The following is a 26,529-nucleotide window of genomic DNA, read 5'->3' on the forward strand; positions in this document are numbered from 1 at the left end:
CCCTCTGCTCCCCTCTGCTCTCCTCTGCTCTGTCACACTGAGTTCACAGTTAAACTCTTCTGGTAGATGTAGTCCTGAATCGGAAATCAAGGGAGAATGTCTTGGACTCTTTTGCTAATTTCCTTTGTGAATATTAAGATAATTATTTTGCGTCTCTGTGATCTCTGATTGGCTCTGAAAAAGGAAGAGATTTTATTTTGTTTTTTCCCCCCAAGGTTATATGAAAATAATGCCTATCATTTAACTTTTTTCATTCTTACTTGATTTCTTGAATATGTAGAACATTAATAACCTTCCAGAAGTCATACGTATTCTAAAAGGTATGTGCAGAGGGTGCCCTTTGTATCCCTTCTCCCTACCCCTTGTAGGTAACACTTCCTTCGTTTCTAGTTTCTCTCTCTGCAGAGATGAACATCTACACGTTTTCTTGTTTCTTACATAAAAGCTAGTATACTATATATGCTATTTTAGACTTTGCCTTTTTCACTTAATAATATATTCAACAAATACTACACACCAGTTCAGAGAAATAGTTCTCAATTTTTTCTCACAGCTGCATAGTACTGCATTGTGTGTATGTACTACAGTTTATTCAACCAGTGTCTAATTTGGGGGCATTTAGGTCATTTCCAATATATTTGCAATTACAAATAATGCTTCAATGAATAATCTTTGCATGTATATGTTTGTATGGTTGGAGGTGTATCTTCAGGATAGATTCTTAGAAGTGGGATTATTGGGTCACAGGACATAGACATTTTCCTACGCAGGAGTTGTACCATCCTGAATTTCTCTCAGCAATGATGAGTGCTGGTCTCCTTACAGCCTCCCTGGTAGAATGAATGAATAGAATAGAATGATAGAATGAATGATCAAGCTTTTGAATCTTTGCTAATATGATGGATGTGAAATGTTATCTCAGTGTAGCTTTAATTTGCATTTTATCCACTATGAAGATGAACATTTTTCATGTATTAAGATCTATCTTTCTTTGTTTTTTTATAAAATGTCTGTTCTTTTACTCTTCTTTTTTCCCTATAGGATTTTAATTTTTTTCTCTAAATTTAAAAGTGTTTTTTATATATATGAATAAACATATTGTAATACTATATAAACATATACATAAAATTTATATATTAATATTAGCCATTTGTTTCTCTTATATGTTGCAAATATTTTCTTCTAATTTATCATCTATCTTTTAACTTTGCTAATAGTGTGTTTTTCCATAAACAGTTTAAAGCAATTTTTTTTATAGTCAAATTGATCAACTTTAAAATAGAATTGAGCAGTTGGAAAGCCTTTCCTTTTGTCCATGCTATGAAACAATACCTATTGCTTATTGAGAGCTTGCTGTGGAGAAGGTGCTGTGCTAAGGACTTTTCATACATAATTCATTGAAAGAGGTCTCTGAATTAATAGGAAACAGCAGTTTTGCAGACAAAGAGACTTGGCTAAGGCCTAGTTTCAATACCTACCAGCTGTGTGGCCTTGCGTATGGTGTATTTAAGTTCCAGTTTTATCATCTTTAGAAAGGGCTGTGTTGAGAATTACCTGGGTCCTGAAAGGGCTTTGAGCAGTTCCTGACACATAGTGTGGGATAAAGGTTGGCTATTTAATTACTCTGCCATAATATTTTAGTTTCAAACATGAAGATTATACCCTAACACCTTCTTCTTCAAATTAAGCAAAATTCTGTCATTTAAATGTTTTTATGTTTCTTTTATCGTAGGTCTTAAGGATCACCATGAAACAGTGTCTTGTTTTCTGAATGTTTTGTCTTACTCTAGCTTAAATCAGCTTCTCAGATCTGGGGTTTCTTGGGGAAAGATTAATGGAGAAAAGTTTGGGGCACAGTAAGAGCAGATTAACTGTAATTTAAAAATGTGAATCTTCATATTTTGTTAATCAGATATGAATAATTATAATTATTGATGCTTCTAAAATGTGGTATTCATAAAGTAAAAATTTTTATTAGTAGAATTTACTAAGGATTAAATTCAGCATATTATGAATGTTCATGGTTGCTGGGCTCTGTGTGGCCACACTGCAAGGCTCAGTGTGTGCCCTTGCGTGCCTGTGGCAGAATCCGGGAATTTTCAGGAAGAATTCTTGGTTATCAGAGAATCATTGATAATGCCTGGAGTTCGAAATGTTTTTGGCTCTTGCTCATGCTTTATTTTTAATGATAAATTATTGCTTTTAAATTTTATTTTTAGCAAGTTAGTCTGTGGTAGGTTGTTTGGTGAATCTTTAGTGTTTGGCCTATGATTTCTAAGTCACTGGACTTTGAGACCTGCAAGCATTGCTTTGCAGCTATGAAACATCTGTCTCTTACTTATAATCATTTATTTGGCAATATGAAACATCTCTTTTTACTAAAGCAGACACATGAACCTTAACCTCCTCCCCAATTTACCTATATAGTGACACTTTGTCTCCATCAAGTTTTTTTTTTTTTAAGTGAGAACTTAGAATTGACATGGTAGGCAGACCAGTTGATCATTGGTTTGCCTCAGTTGGCCATGGCCAAAAAGTTTTAGAGGCATTGTCTTTGATTATTGAACAATCTCCCCTTTCTCTAAACCCCTTCATTGCTGACCTAAAAGTAGAAAGCGTTTTTAATTTCTGTTTTAGCCTTAAACTTTAAGTATGAAATTCTAGATTTTGTCTTAGGTAGCAAGCAATTTTAGGTGACTAAGCATTGAAACCACTGGAGTGAAAACTATAGAGTTAAATAAAACTCTACCTTTAATGTGCTTGCTTTTGAATGGCTAGAATCATTGTCTGTGTTATAGTTTTCTTCTGAATTTACTTTAGTTGGGGGATATCACAGTTGTTATTTTATGCATTCTACTCGAAAAATCCTGGTGTTTTCTGTTTCCCACCTAACTTAACATGGAAAGCATTTGATGCTAGTTGTTGATTTGATGTCATCTTATTTCCCATTCCTTGCCCATGTTTCCTCAATATGAAGGCATGATTAGAAACTCCCATTCATGGCACGTTGATCGCATTATCTGTTTTGGTGTCTTCAGGTTACCAGAGAGAACTTCTGTATCAAAGGGACGATGGCTCTTTCAGTGCTTTTGGAAATGATGACCCTTCTGGAAGCACTTGGTAAGTGTTCTTGCTAACAGAACAAATCCTTGTCACGGAAAGGGCCCTCACTAGGTCACGGTGGCCGTAAAATTGATAGGCTCTGAGGCTGCTTGTCCCATAGCCTGACTTTAAAGGAGATTACCCTTTTAAAATATGATTTTAAAACACGAATAAAGCGAGTATTTTTGTTTAGAAAAGATAGGTCATAAATCCTCTTTTGGTGGAAAAAGCAGAAATAAAAATACCACATGATGAAGGTAGGGCTGGCAAGAAAAATAAGTTAGAAACACCAGGTGATTGTGAGAGTTTTTTCTTTAATTGACATGATCAACACGAATTTTGTGTTCAGTCAGTCAGTGTAGTCAGTGTAGTTTTTTTAAGGTTATTTCTGTGTGTGTGCAAAACAGTGATGGAATTAAGAAATGAATATCTAGAGTTTCCTCCCGAATGGAATCTCTGCATGGCTGATTTTGGATGATTTCTGTCTCTCCTTGCCTTCTCCTTACTGTCTTTAATTCTGTATTTCACTCAGAAAAAGACTGACTGTATCAGTCAGGTTGGACAGGGAGTGCTGTGGTAACAACCCCTTAAATCTCAGTGGTTTGTTTGCAACAGAGGTTTTTATTCTCTTACACATGCTGCATTTCCATGTGGGCCAGCAGGGGGCACTGCAGCCTGTGCTTCAGCTGCCCTCCTCTCACCCTGTCACTAGGAAGCTCCAGGCTTTAGCCTGCAGCCCTGGCAATTGGATGCTTCAGCCGGGCTATAACATTTGTTTTCACTTTATCAGTATCAGAGCTGGTCACATGGTCATGCTTAACTTCAGGGAGGCGAGGAAGTGAATTCCTCTGCATCCTCAAAGTAAAAGAGAACTGGATATTATTGAATATTAGTAATATTTACCACACTAAGTCTTTTATAGGATGAAACAGATCTGGTTCCGATTTTCTTTTGGCACGAGTCAGGATCTAGATCCATAAATAGAAAGGTTTCAGTGTTTTATTGCTTGACATTCCTTTCACCTCAATACTTAGTGTTCTGTAGCCAATTTTTTCTGTAAAGGTTCAGATAATAAATATGTTAGGCATTATAGGCCACATGGTGTCTCTGTTGCATATTCTTCCCTCTCCTCTCACCCCTCTCTTTCTCTCTCCCTTTAAAAAACATTTTTAGATGGAGGGTAGAGGGGGGAGAGATACAAAAAACAGACTCTGGGCTGTATTTGGCCCAAGGACCAGATCTGGCCCAACAGATTGGCCCACAGGCTATAATTTGCTGACTCCCATCCTATAGGAAAGAAAACACCCATTTCCTACATTTAAAAGTATGACAGTTTGTGAACTATACCTTATCCACAACTTTAGGTCTGAGTGAAGTACCTAAGGAGTTCATCCTTGGAAAATACCTAAAGTGGTCCAAAGGTGAATAGTCTTGGACAGTTTAACTCTTTTGGAGTGTCAGATTCTCAATCTGTAAAGTAATGAGGCTGTATTAGACGATTTCTAAATTCCTTTCTAATTATGATGTTCTGTGAGTTGACCTGCAATTTCTTGGCCACACTCAAGGGGAAACCGGGTCCACCAGCTTGGTGGAGTTGTTTGTGTTACCTGTTGTTTTCTTCATTTTGTTTTTCTTCAGCGATTCTCCCTTTGGTGACTCTTCTAATGGTTGTGTGTGTGTGTGTGTGTGTGTGTGTGTGTGTGTGTTGTTATTGGTGTTTTTGTTGCTCAGTGTTATTTGGAGGACTTTATTAATTGTACTTTATCTAATTCCCCTCCCCTCCCTTTTACCAAGGTTGTCAGCCTTTGTTTTAAGATGTTTCCTTGAAGCTGAGCCTTACATAGATATTGATCAGAATGTGCTGCACAGAACATATACATGGCTCAAAGGACACCAGAAATCCAATGGTGAATTTTGGGAGCCAGGAAGAGTGATCCATAGTGAACTTCAAGGTGGCAATAAAAGTCCAGTAACGCTTACAGCTTATATTGTGACTTCTCTCCTGAGATATAAAAAGTATCAGGTATTTCATCTTTGACTTCATAAATGATGGGTGGGAAATCACAAGAAAGGTAGGTCTTGAGGGGTCCAAAAAGTATCTGGAAACTTAAAGAGTTTTGTAATTTCACATCACATTCGAAGTCTGAATTTGGGCACCCTTTTGCTTTGCATTTGTGGCCACATTCCAAAATCTGAAAATAAAAATATTGACCCACTTTCTCAGAGTAACTGAGATAATTCTAAAAATGCTTTCCAATATAAATGTTATACTTGCTTTTGGTAAGGTAAGTCAATACCTATTTTTCATTGGAAAGTTTAATTTCTTAGGGGACAGACAATTCTTCAGAATTTGGGAGTGCATTTTATCAAATTCAGGTTGTGAAGGATTTTTTTATTTCTAAAATATCATGGAGCAATTACAGTGTCTGCTCATTTAGTACAAAGTACACCCACACTCTAGAAAGTGTGTTAAATGGGCATGGATGTCTGGATGAGAGTGTACATGGAAAGTTATGCTAATGAGCTTAATTTTGCTCCAAAGCTGTCTCGATGATTGATGCCTTTACTGCTTAATGCTGATTGCATTTCACATGATCAAAACCAGCCATTCTCTATAGTAAGCTCCTACCAGTTTCCTAGCCCAGTACTAGGCATGTAGAAGATAAACTTTCCCCTGAATTTAAATGTTTTCTTTAAAAAAAAAAAAAAAAAATGTTTTTATTGATTTTCAGAGAGAGAGGGAGGGAAAGGGAGATCGGCTGCCTCTTACACCACCCCTACTGGGGATCAAGCCTGTAACCTGGGCATGTGCCCTGACCGGGAATTGAACCTACAACCTCTTGGTGCATGGGTTGACGCTCAGCCACTGAGCCACACTGGCTGGGTGGCTTTCCCCTGAATTTAGAGCTTCAACACCTGAGATCAAATATGAGAAATATCTTTCTTAAGCTATATTTTATGCTTTTCTCTGAGTTTGTGATATTCAATGGGAGGAACACTGGCAAAAGTTCTACTTTTTATTCCCTGTAAGGCATGGCACCTATTTACTTATAAAAACCGAAAAGCGGTGTTATTTTTAAAACCATGGCAAATCTATAAATGTCAATGATTGTTGTTGATTCCCACTGCCTAGGACAAAGGTGCTTAATAGATGCTGCAATTATTGTTTGAATAAATGCTTGAAAATACTTTTTGGGTTCTTTTGAATGGTAAAATATGTATTTTTTCTTTCAAGCCTAATCTCGATGTGCAAGACTCTATCAAGTTTTTGGAGTCTGAATTCAGTAGAGGAATCTCGGACAATTATACTCTAGCTCTTACAACTTACGCACTGTCCTACGTGAGGAGCCCTAAAGCCAGGGAAGCTTTGGATACGCTGACGCGGAGAGCAGAACGAGAAGGTAACGCGTGGGTCCCGCTGGAGGTGGCTGGACTGCTGTGTGTGATGACATATATAGATTATGTGGAAAAGTTTTGTAAGCAAGAGATGAGGCTGATTACATTTACATCTTCTAAATGGGATCACAGGGGGATCAGATGGGTATGATGTGGCCATGCTGCTTCTACTCTCCCCAAGAGTTTTCCAGAGAATTTCAGGGTGTGGGTATTTTCTTCTTTTAGATATATTCTGCCAGATGCCAGTTACCCTTTGAGTTCTCTGATTCCATTTCTGGTTTGGTGGCCTTAAGACCTTGGCTTGTGAGAGACTTGGATTCAGATTCTGACTCTGCTCCTTCCCTTTAGGCGCCGCAGTTTCCTGCACTGTAAAATCGGAGTAACATCAGTTTTAGGGTTGCTGTGAGGATTAAATGAGATCATGCACAGTGCCTGCCAAATGTTTAAATATGGGAACTAAAATGCTAATTAATAGAAATGCAAATGCCAAAAAAAAATGCTGTTAGTGAATTATGGGTATGATATGTATTTTTTTGAATGGAGACTGCTTAGGGGCTACAGCAGGACAAAATGTACAGATGTTGTCACTTCCCAAGTGGCCTCTATAGTCAGGGATTCAGTGTATGTCTGTGTGTGCACATGCTTGTGAATGTGTAGGTAGGTAGGTAGGTAGATAGATGATAGATAGATAGATAGATAGATAGATAGATAGATGATAGATAGATAGATAGATAGATAGATAGATAGATAGATAGATAGATAGATGATAGATGATAGATGGATAGATGATAGATAGATGATAGATAGATAGATAGATAGATAGATAGATAGATAGATAGATAGATAGATAGATAGATGATAGACAGATATGGGGATGAGTGGGCTGAAATAGGCCACTGATTCAAAGCTCTGTTAATTCAAGAAGGGATAACTGTAAAAGGTACTTCGAGACTTCTGAGACTGTAAGAAAGTATTATTATTAGTAGTAGTAACTTAGATTGACTCCTTATTACCTGTTGTGCTGGGGACTAGAAGGTTATGGCATAGAGGCTGAAGCAGTCCTTGACATTCCTTCTTCTCTACTTGGCTAGATGGTAGTTATTACACATTCCGCCCAAGTGTAATCTTCGTTACATTACTATGTAAATAGTAATATTTGAGGGGGAAGGCACCAAAAAGGATGTTACTCTGGGGGCTAGTAAGAATATCTCTAGGAAGATTGTTGAGTTGGCCAGGGTTCCTTATTTTTTTCTTGGGGGCTTGGATTTCGAACATATAACGCTAACTTTCAGATAATGAAAAAGGAGAGATTTCCCAGAATGTTAGAGCTGCTTAATGGCAGATTCCCAGATTCTAAAATATTCTAAAATATTTTTGGGATGGCCTGTTCAGAAAAGTTATGTATATTATTTTCTGGAATATAATATGTTTTTTTCTTTTATTTATAGCTGCTTAGTCTAGAGCCAAACATATGGAATTTCTCTTGGGAAAATATTTTCATCAAAACATCCTCACACATAAACAATAGGAAAATGACGAACATTTGTTTTAATAGTTTAAAAAGTGACATATAAGCACATGCTTGTGTGCGTGCGTGCACTCGCGTTTAAACACACACGTTTGCTTGGCATAAATAGACACATACATAGAAATATATATATAATTTCATGTTAGTGAAGTAGAATTTGGACCAGTGTAAGGATATTTAATGGCATAAAATGTAGTTTTTCTGTAGCTGGCCATTCTGGCATTACTTTTCTCTTGCAGAAGGCATGCAGTTCTGGGCGTCGTCAGTGTCCGGACTTTCTGAATCCTGGCAGCCCAGCTCCCTGGATATCGAGGTTGCAGCCTATGTGCTGCTCTCACACTTCCTGCAGCAGCAGATCTCAGAGGGAATCCCAATTATGAGGTGGCTGAGCAGGCAAAGAAACAGCTTGGGAGGTTTTGCATCTACCCAGGTGAGTGAGGATAGTTTTAAATTTATTATCCATCCATCCATCCATCTATCGTTTTAAGAAGTATGTGGTTGCCTTTTTTCGTGAATTCGTAAAATTACTCAGCATTCCAGAAGTTGAGTAGTTTAAGTCAGAGGCTTAAGCTACTCATTTTAATGTTTTCTCATCATGGATATAAACATCATATTGGATATTTATATAGAATAAATTAGCTCCCCATCTGTATTAGCCATTTTTCTCTCTGCGGTAACTGATATTGTAGATGGTCAGTTCCATCCAGAGCCTCTCAGGGAGATTCAAGGTGAGTAAGGGAGACTTCACTCTCAGGGAAGGTGGGCGGATGCACACGGGTGCCCTGAACAGTACTCCGTTTCCTCTGGAGACCTCGATATGCACCCATACGCACTAATGTTTTCCTTTCCTCAACAGGACACCATTGTGGCCTTGAAGGCCCTATCTGAATTTGCAGCCCTGATGAACACAGACAGGACAAATATCCAAGTGACTGTGACAGGGTCCGGTGCACCGAGTCCTGTAAAATTTCGGATTGACGCACACAACCGCTTTGTCCTCCAGATGGCAGAGGTGTGGACAAGGGGTGGTTATTTAAAATTCTCTGTAGATGACTCCTTAGGCTAGAAAACTACTTTATTTCTGTTTTATTGACTTCCACAAAGACTTGTTCCCAGGGCCTTGTAGAGGGCCTGGAAGGAAGGAGTACGCTCCTTTGGTTGAATTTGCTGAGCCGGGGAAGGGAAGAGGGGGTGGGAACTTCGGTAAAGGAGAAAACATGGGCACTGACATGTTGGGACAAGAGCGAACACCCGTTGAGTTACCATTCTTTGCAGGCACTGTGCTCAATTTCTTTACATGTGCTATTGCATTTACTTCTCAAACGAACTCTAAGAAATAAGTACTTTCATCCCTATTGTACACTTGATAAAACTGAGGCTGAGGGAGGTTACAGACTTCCTCAAGATCATGGTCCTAATAACAGTAGAGCTATGATTTGATCCCATGGCTTTCAAAGGCCACGTCTTTTTCAGCTGCACCACGCGTCCTCGTTGGAGAACTGATGAAACTAGTAGTAGAAGTCTTACTTTGAAATGGAATAAAGGCCTGTGCTAGACTGTAACTCGATTCTCCTGGGTCACCTTGTGGGAACTTGAGGGTAATGATGAAAGTGGGAATTTCAAGGCTGGAAACTGAGGAAGAGGGATTATAGTGAAGAAAACGAAGGCATGAACTTAGTCATAGGCAATGATGCTGGGCCCCGTGTTCTCAGCGAGGCCGGAGGGTTAGGCACCGGCTAGGGGAGGCAGCGGAGAGAGAGGATGTGTTTCTTGTCTCCCGTGTGTCATCCCCTGCAGAAAGGCAGCCTGGCCACAGCGCGACGTGCTGTCCTAGGCCAGAGGGGAGGGCACGCGGAGAGCGCACCTCCCTGCCTTCGCCTCTCACGTGGGTGACCCATAGCTTTTGACTGGGGGCCGTGTGAAATTCTTAGAGCTTTCCCCTGACTGCTCACACTCCTAAGGAGGGATCACACTGATCTCTTGTGCTACGTGGAAGGACCTAGATATTGGAAAACTAGCCGAATTCACTTTATTTTTCTACCTTTATCCAGCTTCCTGTGGGAGAGCCGACTGAAGTTAATATCTCCGCAAATGGTTTTGGATTTGCCATTTGCCAGGTATGTAGCAATGTTTAGTTTTTTTTTTTTTTTTAAGTTTTAAGCAATGTTTAGTTTTGTTTAGTTAAATATGACTTGTTACAACAATTCTTTGGTTTGAGGCACTGCTAAATCTCTAACTTAGACAATGTATAAAATTCTTAATGATTTATTTCTATGACTTAGGCAAGACAAATTGCTCTTTTAAATAAAAGGTACGTGTTAGAGATGTTATTAGCTAGTGAGTAGACAGCGAGTATATGGACTGATAATCTGTTGGAAAAATATTTTGTTTTGAAGTGAGGATTAAAATCCTCTGGTATTATTCATGTGAATTGTTGGGAATGCCAACCTTGTTTTATGAAAATATAGCTCAGAATTATAATTATAATTATAATGCTATGACTTGATAAATGAATATGCATTTTACTTTGACTTGATAAAGTCTATGCTTCTACTATGACTGAATGAACAAATATGCATTTTACTTACAACTTAACATTCGTTTAACAATATAAAGGTCAAGATGGTGTAATAAGTAATTGACCTAAAGATTGGAAATGTGTCTTCTAAAAAGTCTTCTATGCTAGTAAGTAAAACAATCAGAGTATGATACAGTCAGTGCTCTGGTACAGGAAGAAAATCCAGAGAAATCTACCTTTTATGATGTAATAGTAGAATAAAATGAAAGTAGCACAGAAAATACTGAATGAAATAATTATACTCAATAATACATGAAAATCATAGGGACTGAAGATCATCTCATTAGAAACTCTCAACATAATATGTGATAGGACCAAAAATGATTATGTGCTTGATTAAAAAAAACAAACCCAAAAGGTTTACTGAGAAAGTAAAAAAAAAAAAAGGCCATTATAGAGAAAAGGCACTTTTAAAAAACCAGTACCACTGTTCTGGATAAGAGAGCAGGTACACTTGCTAAGTAGAGCAGAAGCTCAGATATAATTTGGGAACTTCCAAATAATTCTAAGATTATTTTTTCTAATACATAAAATAAGTGAATGCTTTTTAAAAATCAAGGAAAAATGGTCATAGATAAAAGGAATGGTAGTCAATGAAAAAGACTGAAAGAGAAAAGAGTGAATAATTTGTATTGGTCTTTACTAACAAAGACCATGTGCAAATTCTATTCCTAAACTAAATTCTCATTCCTAAACAGTAAATCCAAAGGTAAGTACACACGATATTTTAGATACAATCAAAAAATTATATATGTATATTTAAGTCACCAAATTGGTTGGAACTCATTCTTGATAAACCAAACATAGCTACATTACTCAAGCCAAATGATTTTTACTTGAGGTTGAAGGGCATGGAGGTAAATATGGTCAGAATGTTCATCAGTCTCATGTCTGTATGAGCAGGCAGAAAACAAAAGGTGGGGACCAATAGGCGCGCCTCACGATGGAGAAAAACACTGCAGAAAGTTGGTCACCTAGGAATAAGATTGTGATTTCCTTTAGTTCATATTTTCCTAAGTGCCCTGGAAAAAGAACAGCAAAGAAAACTCTCAGGTTCATAGTAAATGTTAACCTCTTTTGGGTAATAAAATGCTAAGCTGTTGGAAATAAGCTACAAGATCTCTGGAAGTTCTCTGACTGAGCAGCTGAGCTTTACCGCAGGCTAAACACAAACCCTAATGCTTAGTTATAGATGGTATTAATTAAGTCCCTGAGGACAAATCTCGCAGTCCTTGTTTGCTTCCGGATGATGTCGGTCCTTAGAGGACAGTTGCATGCCACTGGAAAAGGGATGATGGAAGTAACAGAGGTCACCTCTCCAGCTTTATGGGACCATTCTTCACCTGCTCCAAGAATACTCTATAATTTTAATTGTAGTTTAAGAAAGAGTTGGAGAATTTCCAGAGTGAATTACAGGCATGATCAAGGGGATGAAGCATTACATGAGCTAAATGTGGCAGCATAAGTTGGAACTCTTACTTTCGGAAGATGAAGGCTAAGAGAAAGGATTTTTAAGATATATAAATCCACGATGGGTACTAGAGGTTTAGTTCTGTGTGTGTGTGATTTAAGTATAAGTAAAAAAACCCCAAACCAACCTTACACAGCAATAGTAAGGCTTATGAACCTTGGCATCAAAAAAATGGCAGAGGTAAAAAAATTTAGATGCCAGTTCAGCTTGGCATGAGGCAGGCCTAGAAAATTTTGAATATATTGCCAAGCTTCTTAGGATCCCTTTGAGAAAAACACTGGCCCTCACACTCCACCAGTGTCCGCGCAGCACCTCACATGGTTGGTGGGCATGGAGTATGTATATGCCGAAAAAGACCCAGTTGACTTGAAAAGCATCATTCATTTTATCATCTCTGAAAAACCTTGTATGAGCAAAAAGAATCTTCAGCAGTTGAACAGGTTTCTGTGCAACCAAGACTCTTGGATGTTTTAGTTTAGATTTATTGTAGAGTTTCTAAGGTTACAGTGTGTGAAAAATGACTTCAGTTGGGCAGCAGAGCTTAGAAATTAGTGGATACTCTGAAGAAAGTTGGCAATAGTTTCACTTTTTCCCTGTAGGGAATGTTTTACATTCTTTGAAAAAAATAATACCCATGAATATCATTCATGATAGTCTATGATACTTGTTTTGGAATGTTACCTAACAATTTTCTCCATTTTAAAAATCATTGTTTATAAACTTTCATAGCAATGTTTGTTAAGAATGATACTGTGTTAGCTGGTAAAACTAATCTTTTTCTAGTTGGAGATTGTGAATGTAGTTGAGAATCATTAACATTCAGAATACATAATGATGACAATGTATTGCTAACAATTTATTGCTAATTTATTATTTCTGCTAATTTGTTATTCTTGCAGCTAAATGTTATTTGTAATGTAAAAGACTCAAAGTCTTCCAGAAGACAAAAATCGATCCAAAATCAAGAAGCCTTTGATTTAAATGTTGCTGTAAAAGATAATACAGATGATATCAATCATTTGAATTTGAATGTGTGCACAAGGTTGGTATCTGTTTAAGTCTCTCCTCCTTTTCCTCCTCTTTCTCCTTAAAAAAATTTTTTGAAGATTTAATTATTTATATATGTGTAACTATTATCAACGCATAAGGAGTTGCATTTAACAGAGATTTCAGTTATGCATTACACTTTAGATTATAGACTAGAAATATGTGAACTACTAATTATATTTAAGCATTTCTCAGTGTATCCAAAATTATTTGCAAGTTTTCTTTGTATTTATAACAACTTTGCATAGAAAAATTTAATAAAACTCAAGTTTAATTGATAAAAATTTGAAATTCACCAATCATGTTTAATACACCCAAATTGGTATATTTCTTGTTGATAGTCATTTTTCTGTTAAATTATTATTCTAGGTTCATATTTAGTCTTCAGTGTTATATTTTTAACTGAAAACTTCATAAGAGCAGGCAAGTTCAATGAAAAGAATCGTTTTGTTTCTTAGACATAGTGAACATATTGCAGTTCAGAATAATCAGACACTTATAGCTTCCAGGAGTACTTGTAAGGCGATTTGTAAGTTTGGCCTATATCCAAAACATCTGAGGATCTTGTTAAGCCGTGAGAAAGAGAGGTTCCACCACAAAGCTGCTGACTTCCTAGACATGGGGCGAAGCCGCCCTCCTCCGCTTTCTTGGTCATTCTAGCACACACACAAGTTTCAGAGCAGCTCCTTTAGAAAGTTCTTGAATCAAGAGACTTTACAGTTGGGATCGCCCAGCCAGCGGCAGTCAGCCGTTGTACCGCATGGCTTTTCTATCGGTCATCAGTTCACTGCTCTTAAAAAGCAAGATTTCTGCCAGGCCTGCTTGGGTTTGCTGTGCGAGAGGACAGCGGGAGCTGACTCAACAGTGCTAGGATCCTTCCACGCTGGAGACAAGCTCCTTTCCCTACCCATGCGGGGCTCTCTCTGCTCCAAACAGACAGCTCTCGCCAGCCATTCATTTTAGAAAAATATTTATTTTAAAGGAGACAAATGTTGTTGGTGGCCAGGTGCTTTGATACCGACGCTGTGTACAGCAGGGCGAGAGAATGAGGCCGTGTGATAAAACTCCCCGAGGCTTGTCGCTGTCTCGAGGTGGCCAAAGAAAACACGAGATGTGCTCCAAGTATGCGGGAGAACAAAGGGAAGGACTCTCCCTCTTCCTGTGAAACCAGATGAAGGGAAGGTTGCTGAGGACTTGGCCGCGGTCTCCTGCTAAGTGGTCCAGTGATGCCTCTGTTGGAATCCTGGCTTTTGGCTGGAGCCTGTAGGGCTGTGAGCTTTTGAGAAAATGAAAACTGCACTTCAGTTTGGAATCGCCACTAGGAAGCCGAGCTGCCTGCTGGCAGGGCACCGAGGTTGCGCTTGTCACAGCCTAAGGCACAGGCCCCTTACACGGCAGGCATGTCATACCGTCTGTTAGTGAACACGTTATAGCCTTATTCCTCATGGGCCGAACGTGGTGAGAAAGTCACACCTGGGAGGAAAGGATGACCTGTTTCACAATTTTCGGTAGTGATTTTTGTTTTAGCAAAATAGTGATAAGCACTTGGCAGTTTTAATTCTTCTGTGAAGATAGTTTGCCAGCAGCTTTCGTTTTTTCTTGCATTTTTTTCTTTCCGTTTAGGTTTTTGGGCCCAGAAAGAAGCGGCATGGCCCTGATGGAAGTTAACTTGCTCAGCGGTTTTATTGTGACCTTAGACGCAATTCCTCTGAGCGACACGGTGAAGAAAGTGGAGCTTGATCATGGAAAACTCAACCTGTACTTAGATTCTGTAAGTAGTAAAACCTGTTTCACACAGGTGCCCATGGGCAAAGCTGCCATTTCTTGTATTCAGAGTCTCCCTTACTGTATGCATACTTTTTGTTATTTCAGCGTTTTGTGTCCCTGAATGACTTTAACACGGCAATCATATATTTGTTCTCATTAAAAAGATACCATTATAAAATCAGTTTAGAGAGAATTATGAATAGCAGTGTGGTGGTTGCCAGAGGGAAGGTGGTGGGGGGTGAAGGGAGTCTTACTATATGGTGACAGGAGAAGATACGACTTTGGGTGGTGGGCACACAGAGCAATATACAGATCTTGCAACATAGAAACCCATACCTGAAACCTATATGTTCATATTAACCATTGTCACCCCAATAAATTTATTTAAAAAAATAATAAAGAGAATTACTATTGATGGTGACACTAATGAAAGTCTTGCTAACCAAGTCATTATTTCATGCCAGATATAAAATATACAGAAACTGCCGTATCAGAATTTCAAAAATTAAGTGCAGATCTCACTTTGAAAACCCCTCCCCCACCTCAGGGAATTGCTAAACAATTTGTTTAAATGCTGATGATGAAAGCTTTCATTTCATGTTTTAAAATGGTTTTATGAAGCTTTTAATAAATCCCAAAGGGGTTGATAGTCTTGCATTGATGTTACGTGCTTAAATCATAGAAGAAAGTTCTCAGAGGTTTGGTCTTTACACACAATTATTATATAATTTTCACTCGTACTTCCCATTGCTGTATGAAAATTACTGATCCAAAAATAAAATGCATAAAATATGTGAGAATATAATGTAAGTGAAGAATCCAAGACTCCACTTGTGTCTCCAGACCGCTAGTGTGTAAGTTTATTCCTTCCTTCTCACATCTGTATGAAATTCATAGGTTGAATTGAAATCGAATTCTAAGTGTTCTCAAGATTTCACGTTGTGAGGGGGGAATATAATATGTATGTTTCTTATTCCAGTTTTGCCAAATATGAATCAGAACTATATTGCTCTAGCAATATACCTACTTTTGAAAAGCTAGTTCCTGCATGTTCTCAGTGTTTAAAAAATAACTCTAGTGAAAAACCTTTCGAAATTAATTCAGGGCCTCTAGAATTCTTTTGCTGTCCAGGAATTTTCACATATTAAATACTGTTTGAAAGCCACAGGCCTGATTTGGAACTTGAAGAACAAATTTAAGGTTTTTATTTAATAGTGTAATTGGTTTTGGAGTTTTTCCTGTACCTGAGATGTTCTTGTTAACAGTTATCTTAATTTGAGTGTTCATTATGTTTTGACAGATTTATTTGAATTTTTATTTACTGCTAATTGGTACATGATGGAATGTTTGCAGGAATTTATCAGTTTTGGATTCCTTAACCAGCCTTGTTTGCCAAATTGGCATAAGCTGCCCCTCTTGGAGGCAAGGAGGCTGGCCTTTTGTACTTCGTATCAGCCAGTTATTGGTTGTGGGGTGCATCCACCCACCCTGGGGTTCCCTCACTTAGTGGGAGAAGGGGGCTGCTGTGAGCTGAGGACAATTCTCTGGAGAAGGGGGCTGCTGTGAGCTGTTAGCAGCAACCTGGGAGGGTGCACTGCCTGAGGCAGGGGATCTGGGGGAGGCACCACCGCCCGGGGGCGTGTGTCCCTGGGCTTGCTGCTTTCTTTACCACTCACTGTCTGTTCCGTTCAGTGAAATGGAAGTAAGAACAATGCCTGTCCTGTAAGGATTGTTTTATGAGTTAAATGAGATAATTTACGTAGAGTGCTTACTACAGCACGGGGCATGTAGAAGTGCTCCCTAAATGTTAGTTTCTATATCTGTTTCCTAAAATAAGAAAAAGAAATATCTTTTGCTTTTTCATGAACACATAGCCTGCCATTTCCTTAAAAGTTTGTTGTATTTTTCAAGGTAAATGCCACCCAATTCTGTATTGATATTCCTGCGGTGAGAAACTTTAAAGTTTCAAATACACAAGATGTTTCCGTGTCCATAGTGGATTACTATGAACCAAGTAAGTGTGTTCTGAAGTTCTTGTTACTTTAGGAGTTAAGTCAGGCATTCATTCATTCACTTATTCATTCATTCATTCATTCACTCATTCACTCATTATTTATTCAAAGTGGTTGCCAACTGGATTGTTTTTATGTTGGGGGGTATTGTTGGGGAAGTGTGAGGGGTAGGGGAGCAGGAGGTAAGCTTTCCATTTAAATGAAGACAACTGATCATTTACAAAGGTCACATGATAACATTTAGCATGTGATATTAAAAAGTGATGCTTTTGCTCGTAATGTTTAGGTTTTTAACTCACAATTCCAAAATTTACAAAGAAAAATTGACAGAGTCCAGTTATGTTTAGTTTCCCAGGTTTTGCCCCTATTCCAAGCACCCATTCCACCTGACGTTTGTTTTACTGGGAGGATCGGCAGTGGAAACGTCTCATGCATTTAGTGTTTCTTCATTGAGGGAGTCTGCTGTTTTGCTAAAAATTATACAACAGCCTTTTTTTTTTTTTGTAGCATATCAAGAAAATTATAGTTTGGGAAATAACTTGAGCTTTTGATTTTACTAGTAACTTCTTACTTTATAAAATGTTAGAAGTTTAGGATGTGAAAGTAGAGATCTGGTTTGGAGATCACCTAAGTTAATTAGGATGAATCTGCATTCACAGATCGTCGTTTCGGGGCTGTGTGACCTCCAGGCTGATGTTTCCACTTGTAATAAGACTTATCCTGAAAAAACATTCCTGGTGGCTTAGAGTCACCAGAATGCCTGAGAATCATGAACATTTTTGTGTGTGTTAGGTAGTTGTAGGTAATTATACTTTAAAAGAAAATGAAGTTGTTGACATTGTTAGTAATTTTTGACAGTATTCATTGAGGACCAAGGTGTAGCACCAGTTCTCTCTCCTTCTAAATCAACAAGCCAGCTTTTCTCCTCTTTGGCTCCTATTGGAACTGGGGAAGAGCACTCATTTAGGTTCTTGTGGGACATTCTGGGGAAACAATGATGCACTTTTTTTCTGCTGGAAGGATGGGATATGCTGTGGAGGCTCAAGGACAGTCCTTAGTTGTCCAACTTTGTTATTTAACCTAACTACAAAATTCTCCAGTTGATGTTTCTTAGGTGTATGGAGAACGTTTTAAATGTTTCAGAAACAAAAAAGGTTCAGTCTATATAATTTTTGTGTGTGTGGAAAACAACTTATTTATAAGGGGCACATTTTAAGGTGAACATTTGGGAAAGATCAGATTAATAAGAACCTACCAACCCATTTTTGAAAATCCTAAAGTTAGAAAACATATTTGTAACATTAAAAGATGGAAACACCATGAGGAAATTTGAATATAGAATATTTTTGAAAATTGTGAAAATTAAAATCATTTGTTTTATAGTGAGCTTATACAGTGCTTTATATAGTTTTTTTCATATTAGCTTATCCTATAAAATTTACCAAAGCTGAATAGTGTTTAGAGATTATGTGCTCAATTTAAAGCAGCAATTTTCAACCTTTTTCATCTCATGGCACACATAAACTAATTACTAAAATTCTGCAGCATATCAAAAATTATATTTTTTGCTGATCTGACAAAAAATAAGTATAATTTTGATTCATTCACACCAGATGGCTATGGTTATGTTGGCTGTTGTCCTTTTTTTTATTCGACAATCTAAAAGAAAAGAGGTCAGTGCCCTGACTAAATAGTCTGGCATTGCATATTTTAAAAATTCTTGTGGCACACCGGTTGAAAATCACCGTATTAAAACACTGAAGCAAGGCATTGCATAAACAGAGTTTTCTTCATATCTTTGTACTTTTAAATAAAACCCATGATAAATATCTTTTTCTTTTTTTAAAAAAAATATTTCAATTAGAGTTAATATAAATATCCTTTTCAGTAGTTCTAATGATCAGAACTCTACTCGAATGCATAGAAAATGTCACCTTAAAATAAACTCTCGAGGAGGTGACAACCCTTAATTTAAAATCTTCCCTGTTCCACGAGACTGCAGGCGTGCTTGCCGTGGAAGCATGCAGCTGCAGTCCATTTTCTCTCTCTCGGCGCGGCCAACTGCTGGTGGTAGATAGATTGGACTGAAAGCATTGTTTCTCTCTTGGATTTGCTTAGCAGTGTGGGCCCCTCTGGAGCATTTCAGTTGTTTCTTGTAAAGAAAAATAAAATTATATGGAGAATGGAAAACTCAGGAAAGTGTATTGAAATGCTTTTAAGTTTTGGCAAAGTAAATGTTTCTAAACAAGGGAGACGTGTAAACTGATGTCCGCCTCTTTGAACAGGGAGAAAAGCGGTGAGAAGTTACAACTCCAGAATGAAGCTGTCCTCTTGTGACCTCTGCAGAGACGTCCGAGGCTGTGGTCTTTGCAAGAATGGAGCTCCTGCCTCCCTTCGTCACTCTTCAGTCATTTTTGTTTTCTGTGTCATGCTTCTGTTCTCGTTGCAACGTTGGCTGTGATTTATTTCTTAAGGACTCCACGGAACACCTTTCCAGAGTCACACGGGATCGCCTTATTTTCATAATCAAATATTGCTTCTGACTATTTTGAAAAACAGTTTTTTTTCTTTTTATGGGGTTGAGGGGAATGCTTGTATGACAGATCCTAATATGTATAGCTGCATAGATGTCTTCACCTGACTTCTGTGTGGAACAAAATCTAGAATTATTGCAATTGTATATCTTTATTTTTTCCTCTTAAAATATTTTAGGATTTTTGGGGAGGTCTTGTTTTCTCCAGAATAAATGTGTTATTTTAGATCCATTATTCTTTTCCTTTTCCAGAAGAAATGAAGTTCTTAAGACTTATTCAACACCAGTCTTTCCTTTAGTATTGACAGCCTAAAAATAAAAGTCCAAAGTGAGAGGCATCAGCATTTATTTGAGATCAAAAAGAATAGTTACTGGGAAAGAACTGATTCAGGCAGAAGCCCAAACAATGTTCGAATTAGGAGACAAAGACAAGGGGTATTTATGAGAAAAGGAAGGAAAACAGTGACATCAATAGAAGGAAGGCACTTCTATTGGTGCAGATAGGGTAACATAGCACTGCTAATTCTAAACAATGTTTTTAATTTTCAGTCCGGTAGCCATCAGCCTGGTTGTCACAATAGCTGCTTTTTTTGTTACTCTTGCAGACACAAGGCTGCTTTAGGCCCAGTGGGAAGGTTATGTTGCCCTGTTTGAATATTCCAAAGGTGTGAGGCGTCAGCCTTGCAAGGCAGCTCCTTTGGAATGGCAGCTCTCACTCCATTTTAAAGTGGCTTCGTTCATATTATTTTTTAGCATTAAAGACGGATTTCCTGAGAACTGGGAGAAAACTACCAGACCGAGGGGCTTGTTCTGTTCCCTTCCCACATCTACCTTAACCCTACTCCCCACCCCACCCTATCACACCCCCAGTGGTCTCAGTATACTCTTTGTAATTGGGTATCACATCCTTCTTTTTCGAATGTAGGTGGGGATTTTTTTTTTTTTTTTAAGCAAAATGGTGTTTTTTTCACTCCAAATGTAATCACATACCACACACTACTTGACTCTTCCTCGATTTTTCTTCTGGAGAGAAGAATGAGAGGGAATGTGTTTTCCTGTGCTTTGTTGGTTGGTTGGGTTAGACATTGGGTGTTTGCAGAAAGCTGCCCGAAGGGGTCCTCGTGTGCTGCTCTCCTGATGTCCCCAGCTTCACACTCTGGCTCTGTTTCGGGGGGAGGGTTGTAGTGCATTGCAATACTCGCCTTCTGCGGCTTAGACTAGACCAGGAGACAGAAGTTTTGTTCGTAATAGAGGGTGATAAGCCAGGGGTATGACAAAATCATACACGACACAGCAGACTGACCTCTCTGGTCTGAGAAAGAAGCTGAGGTTTGACAGGAACCAGAGTCTTGACAGAACGGCTGACCTGAATGAAGTATTGTAGGCATTGCCCGGGGCCTGGAGAAGCTCTTCTAGGCTCATGTGTCTGAGTGTCAGACTGCCAGCTGTCAGGTGACATCTGATGCTTGCTTCAAATCTTTAAGGAGCTTTCTAAATTTTGAGCACCTGGATCTTTGGTTACCCTGTATTCTAAAGGATAGTACTCATTCATCTGGGTGAAATCTTAAAGAAAATTTCCTTTCCTTCTTCTCTTTTCTCTCTTCACTCTTCTTACTTCCCTTCTACATTTATTAAAATATATTAGATACAAACAAAAACAAAGATCTTTTACTAAATCTAAGAAATGCTTTAATGTTACTCCTTAACTCCATGGCATATCTCTCAAGTGGACATGGGAAAACTAATTACCATGGGCTCCAGAGAGTCTGCATTACAATATTTTCAACTATTTAAATCTATCAAAAATAAAGTATGCAAGTATATCCTTTAAGTGGAATTTTAAAGAGAATTTTATTTTTAGTGAATTTTAAGAAATGTATTGCTTATGGATATTTTGGATACCAAAGTAGAAATCACCAGCATTCAGTGTTACAAGCTTGACACCTCCTTGTGGAAAAAAGATCCTCTCAGAGAATCTATGGAGAAAGAGCAGTTAAATATCAAACACAGAACTTTCTCGTGTTTGCTTTCAAGTGGGGAAAAGTTCTGTCACACCCTTAACCACGCTGATCTAGAATAAGCATTGCTAGGTGTGGCCTCCTGTAGGATGCTTTCAGCTTCACACCCCAGGACTTTTCGAGAAATGAAAGCATCTTATAGTGAAGCTGATGGTGGTGGGGGTGTTGGCAGATACCCCTCCCCTGCCTTGCCCAGGGAAGCTTATGCTGCCCATCAGGGCCTTCTATTCTTTGGTAGGTAATTTATCCCGAGCTTTGAGTGTAGTATATTAGGAAACACTAGAGTGGAAAGGCCAGCGGGAGACAGCTTGAGTCTTTTTTAGACCCTATTTCCTCATTTAAAAACTAGACTCTAACACTATTTCTGTGAAGTCGTTCAGATTTTCAGGTGAAAAAGTGACCTCGTAACCGCTTTCCTTTGATTATACACTGATTAAAAGTGAAGCGGAGGGGAGGGCGGGGGAGAGGGTCCCTTGCTCTGGTCGCGGCCTGGGGGCTGTGGTGGAGGCGCCCTGGCTCCCTCCAGCCTCGGAGCACTCGCCGCCCACAGGTCGTGGGTCGGATGAAATGTGATTAAAAAGCCACCAAAATAAGGAGAAAGAAGGACATGTAACAGTGAAAATTGATGGTATAGTCCATTTTCTTCAGGTACTATGAGTCAGAATATTAAAAATTCACTTTACCTGTAAGTTTGCTTATGCTGACTTAGGCTCTTCCACGCACGAGGTCATCAGTTTCGTTTCCCGATAGGAACGAATTTAAAGTCCCCCCTTGTCCCCCTGCCTGGGGACCTCACTGAGACGCCAGCATTGGCACTTCCAGTGTCGACTGGACAGTGGTTCCAGGGACTGAATGTTGGGGAAACTAGTAGCCAAACAATTCAAGAACAGGACAGTGCTTTTATATTTGGTTTCAGTATCGTTCTACCTTCAGATATAATTCTGAAAAAGAATTAAAGCTCCTTAAAATATTCCAGGTCAATGAAATGTTTCCTTTTATTGTCCTTTGTACTTTATGTTTTCCACGTGTTCTGACAATATCTTTGCTTTAGTATTTTGATTATAGTAAAATCCAAGGAGCGTTGTGCTACTATAAAATCCAGATATATATCTATTACCTTACAGTTTGTTACCTATATATGCAATAACATATCCTACATGTGGAAATTTTCAGAACTGTAGATAGCTTAATTCTCCCTGCTCCCATTCTTTTGAGCCTGGGTCTAGTTATCTTTTTAAAGTTATATTTAGTCCTAATTTCTGTTTATGTTAAATAGAGTTATAAGTAGTCTGGCACTATAACACCAATTATCTTTATTTTGATATAATTCATTTATTTCATCAGACATTCCTGGTTGTCCTATGACATTTTTAAAAAGTTGGAGCTATGATTTTTTTGGTCATTTTAAAAACAAGCCATTTTATTAATCTGTTGGTATATAATCTGGAGTTATTTGTAACAGTCTTATTTTAAAAAATTTGATTTATTGAAGTTTAACACTTTCTATATTTCCATAAAAATATGTTGTAAATACCTCCTCGACAAGGTTTCTTAACATAAGGACAATACATATTTTGAGTTTGCCAAATGGCTACCATGGGTCCGAGTGCCATTGTGTACTTATTCTTGGGTGCACCGTTTTCTGGCACATTGTGAATCGGAGACACTTACAGTAAGTGGATTCACTCTTGGATAAGCTTCAGACCCTTTTATACTCTCCACAGAGGCTTCTGTTAAACAGAAGGGCATATGCCTCATTTTTCTTTGTTATCAAATTCCAGTAAAGCATAGCACTTGTAAGAACTTAAACTTTTTCTATTTTCTATTCAAATGGTATTTCCTGTTACTATTAAATGTCTTAAGTTACAGTGGGGGTAATTAAGTTACATTGGGAGTTGCGATTATTTTTATCACTACTTTGAATAGAGGTCTGTTATTTTACTTCAGGAAACTAAACAGTAAATATACATTTTTAATTAAGTATATGTCAGTAGGAGTAGGCTTCTTTCAGAATTATTTCTAGCCGGTGTGTTGCGTTTTCGTGTGCCTTGCCAAAAGACAGTGTCACATTGCATCATTCCATAAAATGTTGTTATTTTGACTTCAGTTTCTATTCTAACACGGGAAAGTGAGTTTCTCACTTCAAAGGATGCTGACACATGGGTATGTGTGTGTCTGAAATAAGGATGATATTGATATATGTAGCTACATATTTAAGAATAATTCTCTCTCATGTTGTCATGAGGCCACAATTTACCACTCTTCTGCCCAACATATTGAATCAGTGGTAGAGGGTGGGTAATGTTCCATTTATAAATCTTTCAGGTTTATCTTTGAAAGCTTCAAGAAAACAGGGCTCTATATTGGTCCTTCAAGCCTTTATGTTTTGGATCTTTAGAAGGGTACAGTTGATGTGGTAGAGTCAATTTCTTATGTACACTGGAAGGTTTATAAAATTTTGCTCATAAATCCCCTATTTCGGGAAGCTGTTTTGCATGTGAGGCAAATACTGTTGAAATAAAGCATTATATTTTCCCAGAAACTAAAACTTTATATATTGATCAAGGTAATTCCGAAAATTTAAATTTTAAATGTTATGTTATTGTTAATTGTGCTCTATTTTATTATTCAATAAGAATCATGGTTTGTGAATAAAAAATTAAAAATTCCCATCTATTTATTATCAGCGTTCTTTTTATTTTAGCTTAAATCATGTCTCCAGCACATCTCTAAGCATGTTTAATTGTGAGAAGTGGGTTGGCTGAGGGTAGGTTAGAGTAGGCATTATTATGTGACAAAAGTTTAACATGATTGATCACGAGCCCCCTTCACCTCCCTCCTCATTCTTTGCTTTAGGTGTCGGAGTGGGGTCTGTGGAGGGGTAAGTGGTGCACAAGGACAGAGTCTTCTACAGGTTTCCATGGTGCGCATGTGCTTGTTGAAACCTTGATTTCAGGCTTGTAGGCCTTACAACTGTGACAATGACTGTTGTTTTAAGCTACTCAATTTGTGGTACTTGGTCACGGCAGTCCTAAGAAACTAACACAGCTCTCCTGTTTTACTAAGACCTAGAGATGTTGAGTGCCTTGCCAAGTTTTACATTTTCCCCCCTCTACAACTTCTTAAGAGCTAAACTGGGACTTCTGCCTGGTGGGTAGCAGGCACTCAATAAATATTGTGGAATGAATAAATTCACTGCTTTACCTGGAGTTTGAAGTCTAGCATGTTGAAGGCTTTCCCAGCTCCTGCTTCCTGCCCTGTGGACCCAGTGTGAATGGCTTAACCCCCAACATTTACCCTCAGCATTCCTGCCTCCAGGCCTTAACTCACAGGTGGGGGGACTGTAATTGCCATCCATTCTAGGCTAATTTACTCACTGTGGGTTTTTTTGTTTTGTTTTAAATAAACTTTATTATAGCAGCGATGGCAAATAGAGTTCCTCTTAAATACCAGCTGAAATCATCTGATGATGACACCCTGGAGGGATTCTGCCAGGGGTTTTGAGGCCACTTTTTGGATCCAATGGGAACAAAGCTGGAATCAGCTGTGAACGTCTGCGTGGCCGAGGCAGGGCCAGGTGGTGACACTTGAGCTGGGGATTTACCAATCCTGACTTAGAGTCTGCCATACACAATTTAGTATTTTATTATATTAGCTTGCACTATGAACTAATTGCTTCTCTTGTTGGTTTTGATTCACTTACCACATCGTAAGCCTACATTTATGAAATTTTCTACCCTAATCCACCATAGACTCTCTTTCTCTATATTTGATGTCTACCTATCTATCTATCTATCTATCTATCTATCTATCTATCTATCTGTCTGTCTGTCTGTCTGTCTGTCTGTCTGTCTGTCTGTCTATCTGTCTATCTGTCTATCTGTCTATCTATCTATCATCTATCTATCTATCTATCTATCTATCTATCATCTATCTATCTATCTATCTATCTATCTATCTATCTATCTATCTATCTATCATCTATCATCTATCTATCATCTATCATCTATCTATCTCTATCATCTATCTATCTATCTATCTATCTATCTATCTATCTATCTATCTATCATCTATCATCTATCTAATCTATCATCTATCTCTATCTATCTATCATCTATCTATCTATCTATCTATCTATCTATCTATCTATCTATCTATCATCTATCTATCTATCTATCTATCTATCTATCTATCTATCTATCTATCATCTATCTATCTATCTATCATCTATCATCATCTATCTATCTATCATCATCTATCTATCTATCTATCTATCTATCTATCTATCATCATCTATCATCTATCTATCATCTATCATCTATCTATCTATCTATCTATCTATCTATCTATCTATCTATCTATCTATCTATCTATCTATCTATCATCATCATCTATCTATCATCTATCTATCATTATCTATATCTATCTATCTATCTATCATTTATCTATCATCTATCTATCTATCTATCTATCTATCTATCTATCTATCTATCTATCATCTATCTATCATCATCATCTATATCTAATCTATCAATCATCTATTTATCGTCTATCTATATCTATCATCTATCATCGATATCTATCATCTATCATCTGTCATCTGTCATCTATCATCGATCTATCATCTATATATCTATCATTTATATCTATCATCTGTCTGTCATCTGTATCACTCATCTATCTCTATCTCCATATTTATGAGAAATGCTATCTGACTAATGTACCCAGTGTATTGTGTAGGCACTTAACTGTATATTTATACATAATACAAAATAATAATAATAATAATAAAGTTATGCATTAAAGGTCGTGGCATTCCAAAAAAGTGAAAACAATTTTTTCCTTGAAGGGTTTGACTTCCTAGTTTTAGTGTGTTTTTTCTCTGCAGGTTATCATACATTTTGTTGTCTTAGGAACTGGTTAACAGATAATAAGGAACAGAAGTTATTAAGGCGTATAAAATATTTGGTAAATTGGCAAGTAAAAGTTTGTGTTTTGAAGGCTTTTATTTTTCTCTTTCATTTTAAAGAAGCACACTGGAAAGGATATTTTCTCTGTTCTTGGGAAATTCAAACTA

General features: G+C 37.8%; 1 protein-coding gene across 1 annotated transcript in view; it reads left to right on the forward strand.

Annotated features, from left to right (window-relative positions):
- The window catches only part of CD109 (CD109 molecule), a 103,467-nt gene extending 79,339 nt beyond the window's left edge, over positions 1-24,128 (forward strand). Inside the window, exons 24-33 of the mRNA XM_087817476.1 lie at positions 3,039-3,120; positions 4,897-5,125; positions 6,338-6,503; positions 8,266-8,456; positions 8,883-9,038; positions 10,078-10,143; positions 12,975-13,117; positions 14,746-14,893; positions 16,801-16,903; positions 19,187-24,128. Coding sequence (XP_087673602.1) covers positions 3,039-3,120; positions 4,897-5,125; positions 6,338-6,503; positions 8,266-8,456; positions 8,883-9,038; positions 10,078-10,143; positions 12,975-13,117; positions 14,746-14,893; positions 16,801-16,903; positions 19,187-19,362 — 1,460 coding nt within the window. The 3' untranslated portion in view covers positions 19,363-24,128. The remainder of the gene's footprint in view (positions 1-3,038; positions 3,121-4,896; positions 5,126-6,337; positions 6,504-8,265; positions 8,457-8,882; positions 9,039-10,077; positions 10,144-12,974; positions 13,118-14,745; positions 14,894-16,800; positions 16,904-19,186) is intronic.
- Positions 24,129-26,529: the final 2,401 nt, after the last annotated feature.

This window comes from Miniopterus natalensis, chromosome 5 (genome assembly GCF_054644295.1).
Source record: "Miniopterus natalensis isolate mMinNat1 chromosome 5, mMinNat1.hap1, whole genome shotgun sequence".
Taxonomy (NCBI): domain Eukaryota; kingdom Metazoa; phylum Chordata; class Mammalia; order Chiroptera; family Miniopteridae; genus Miniopterus; species Miniopterus natalensis.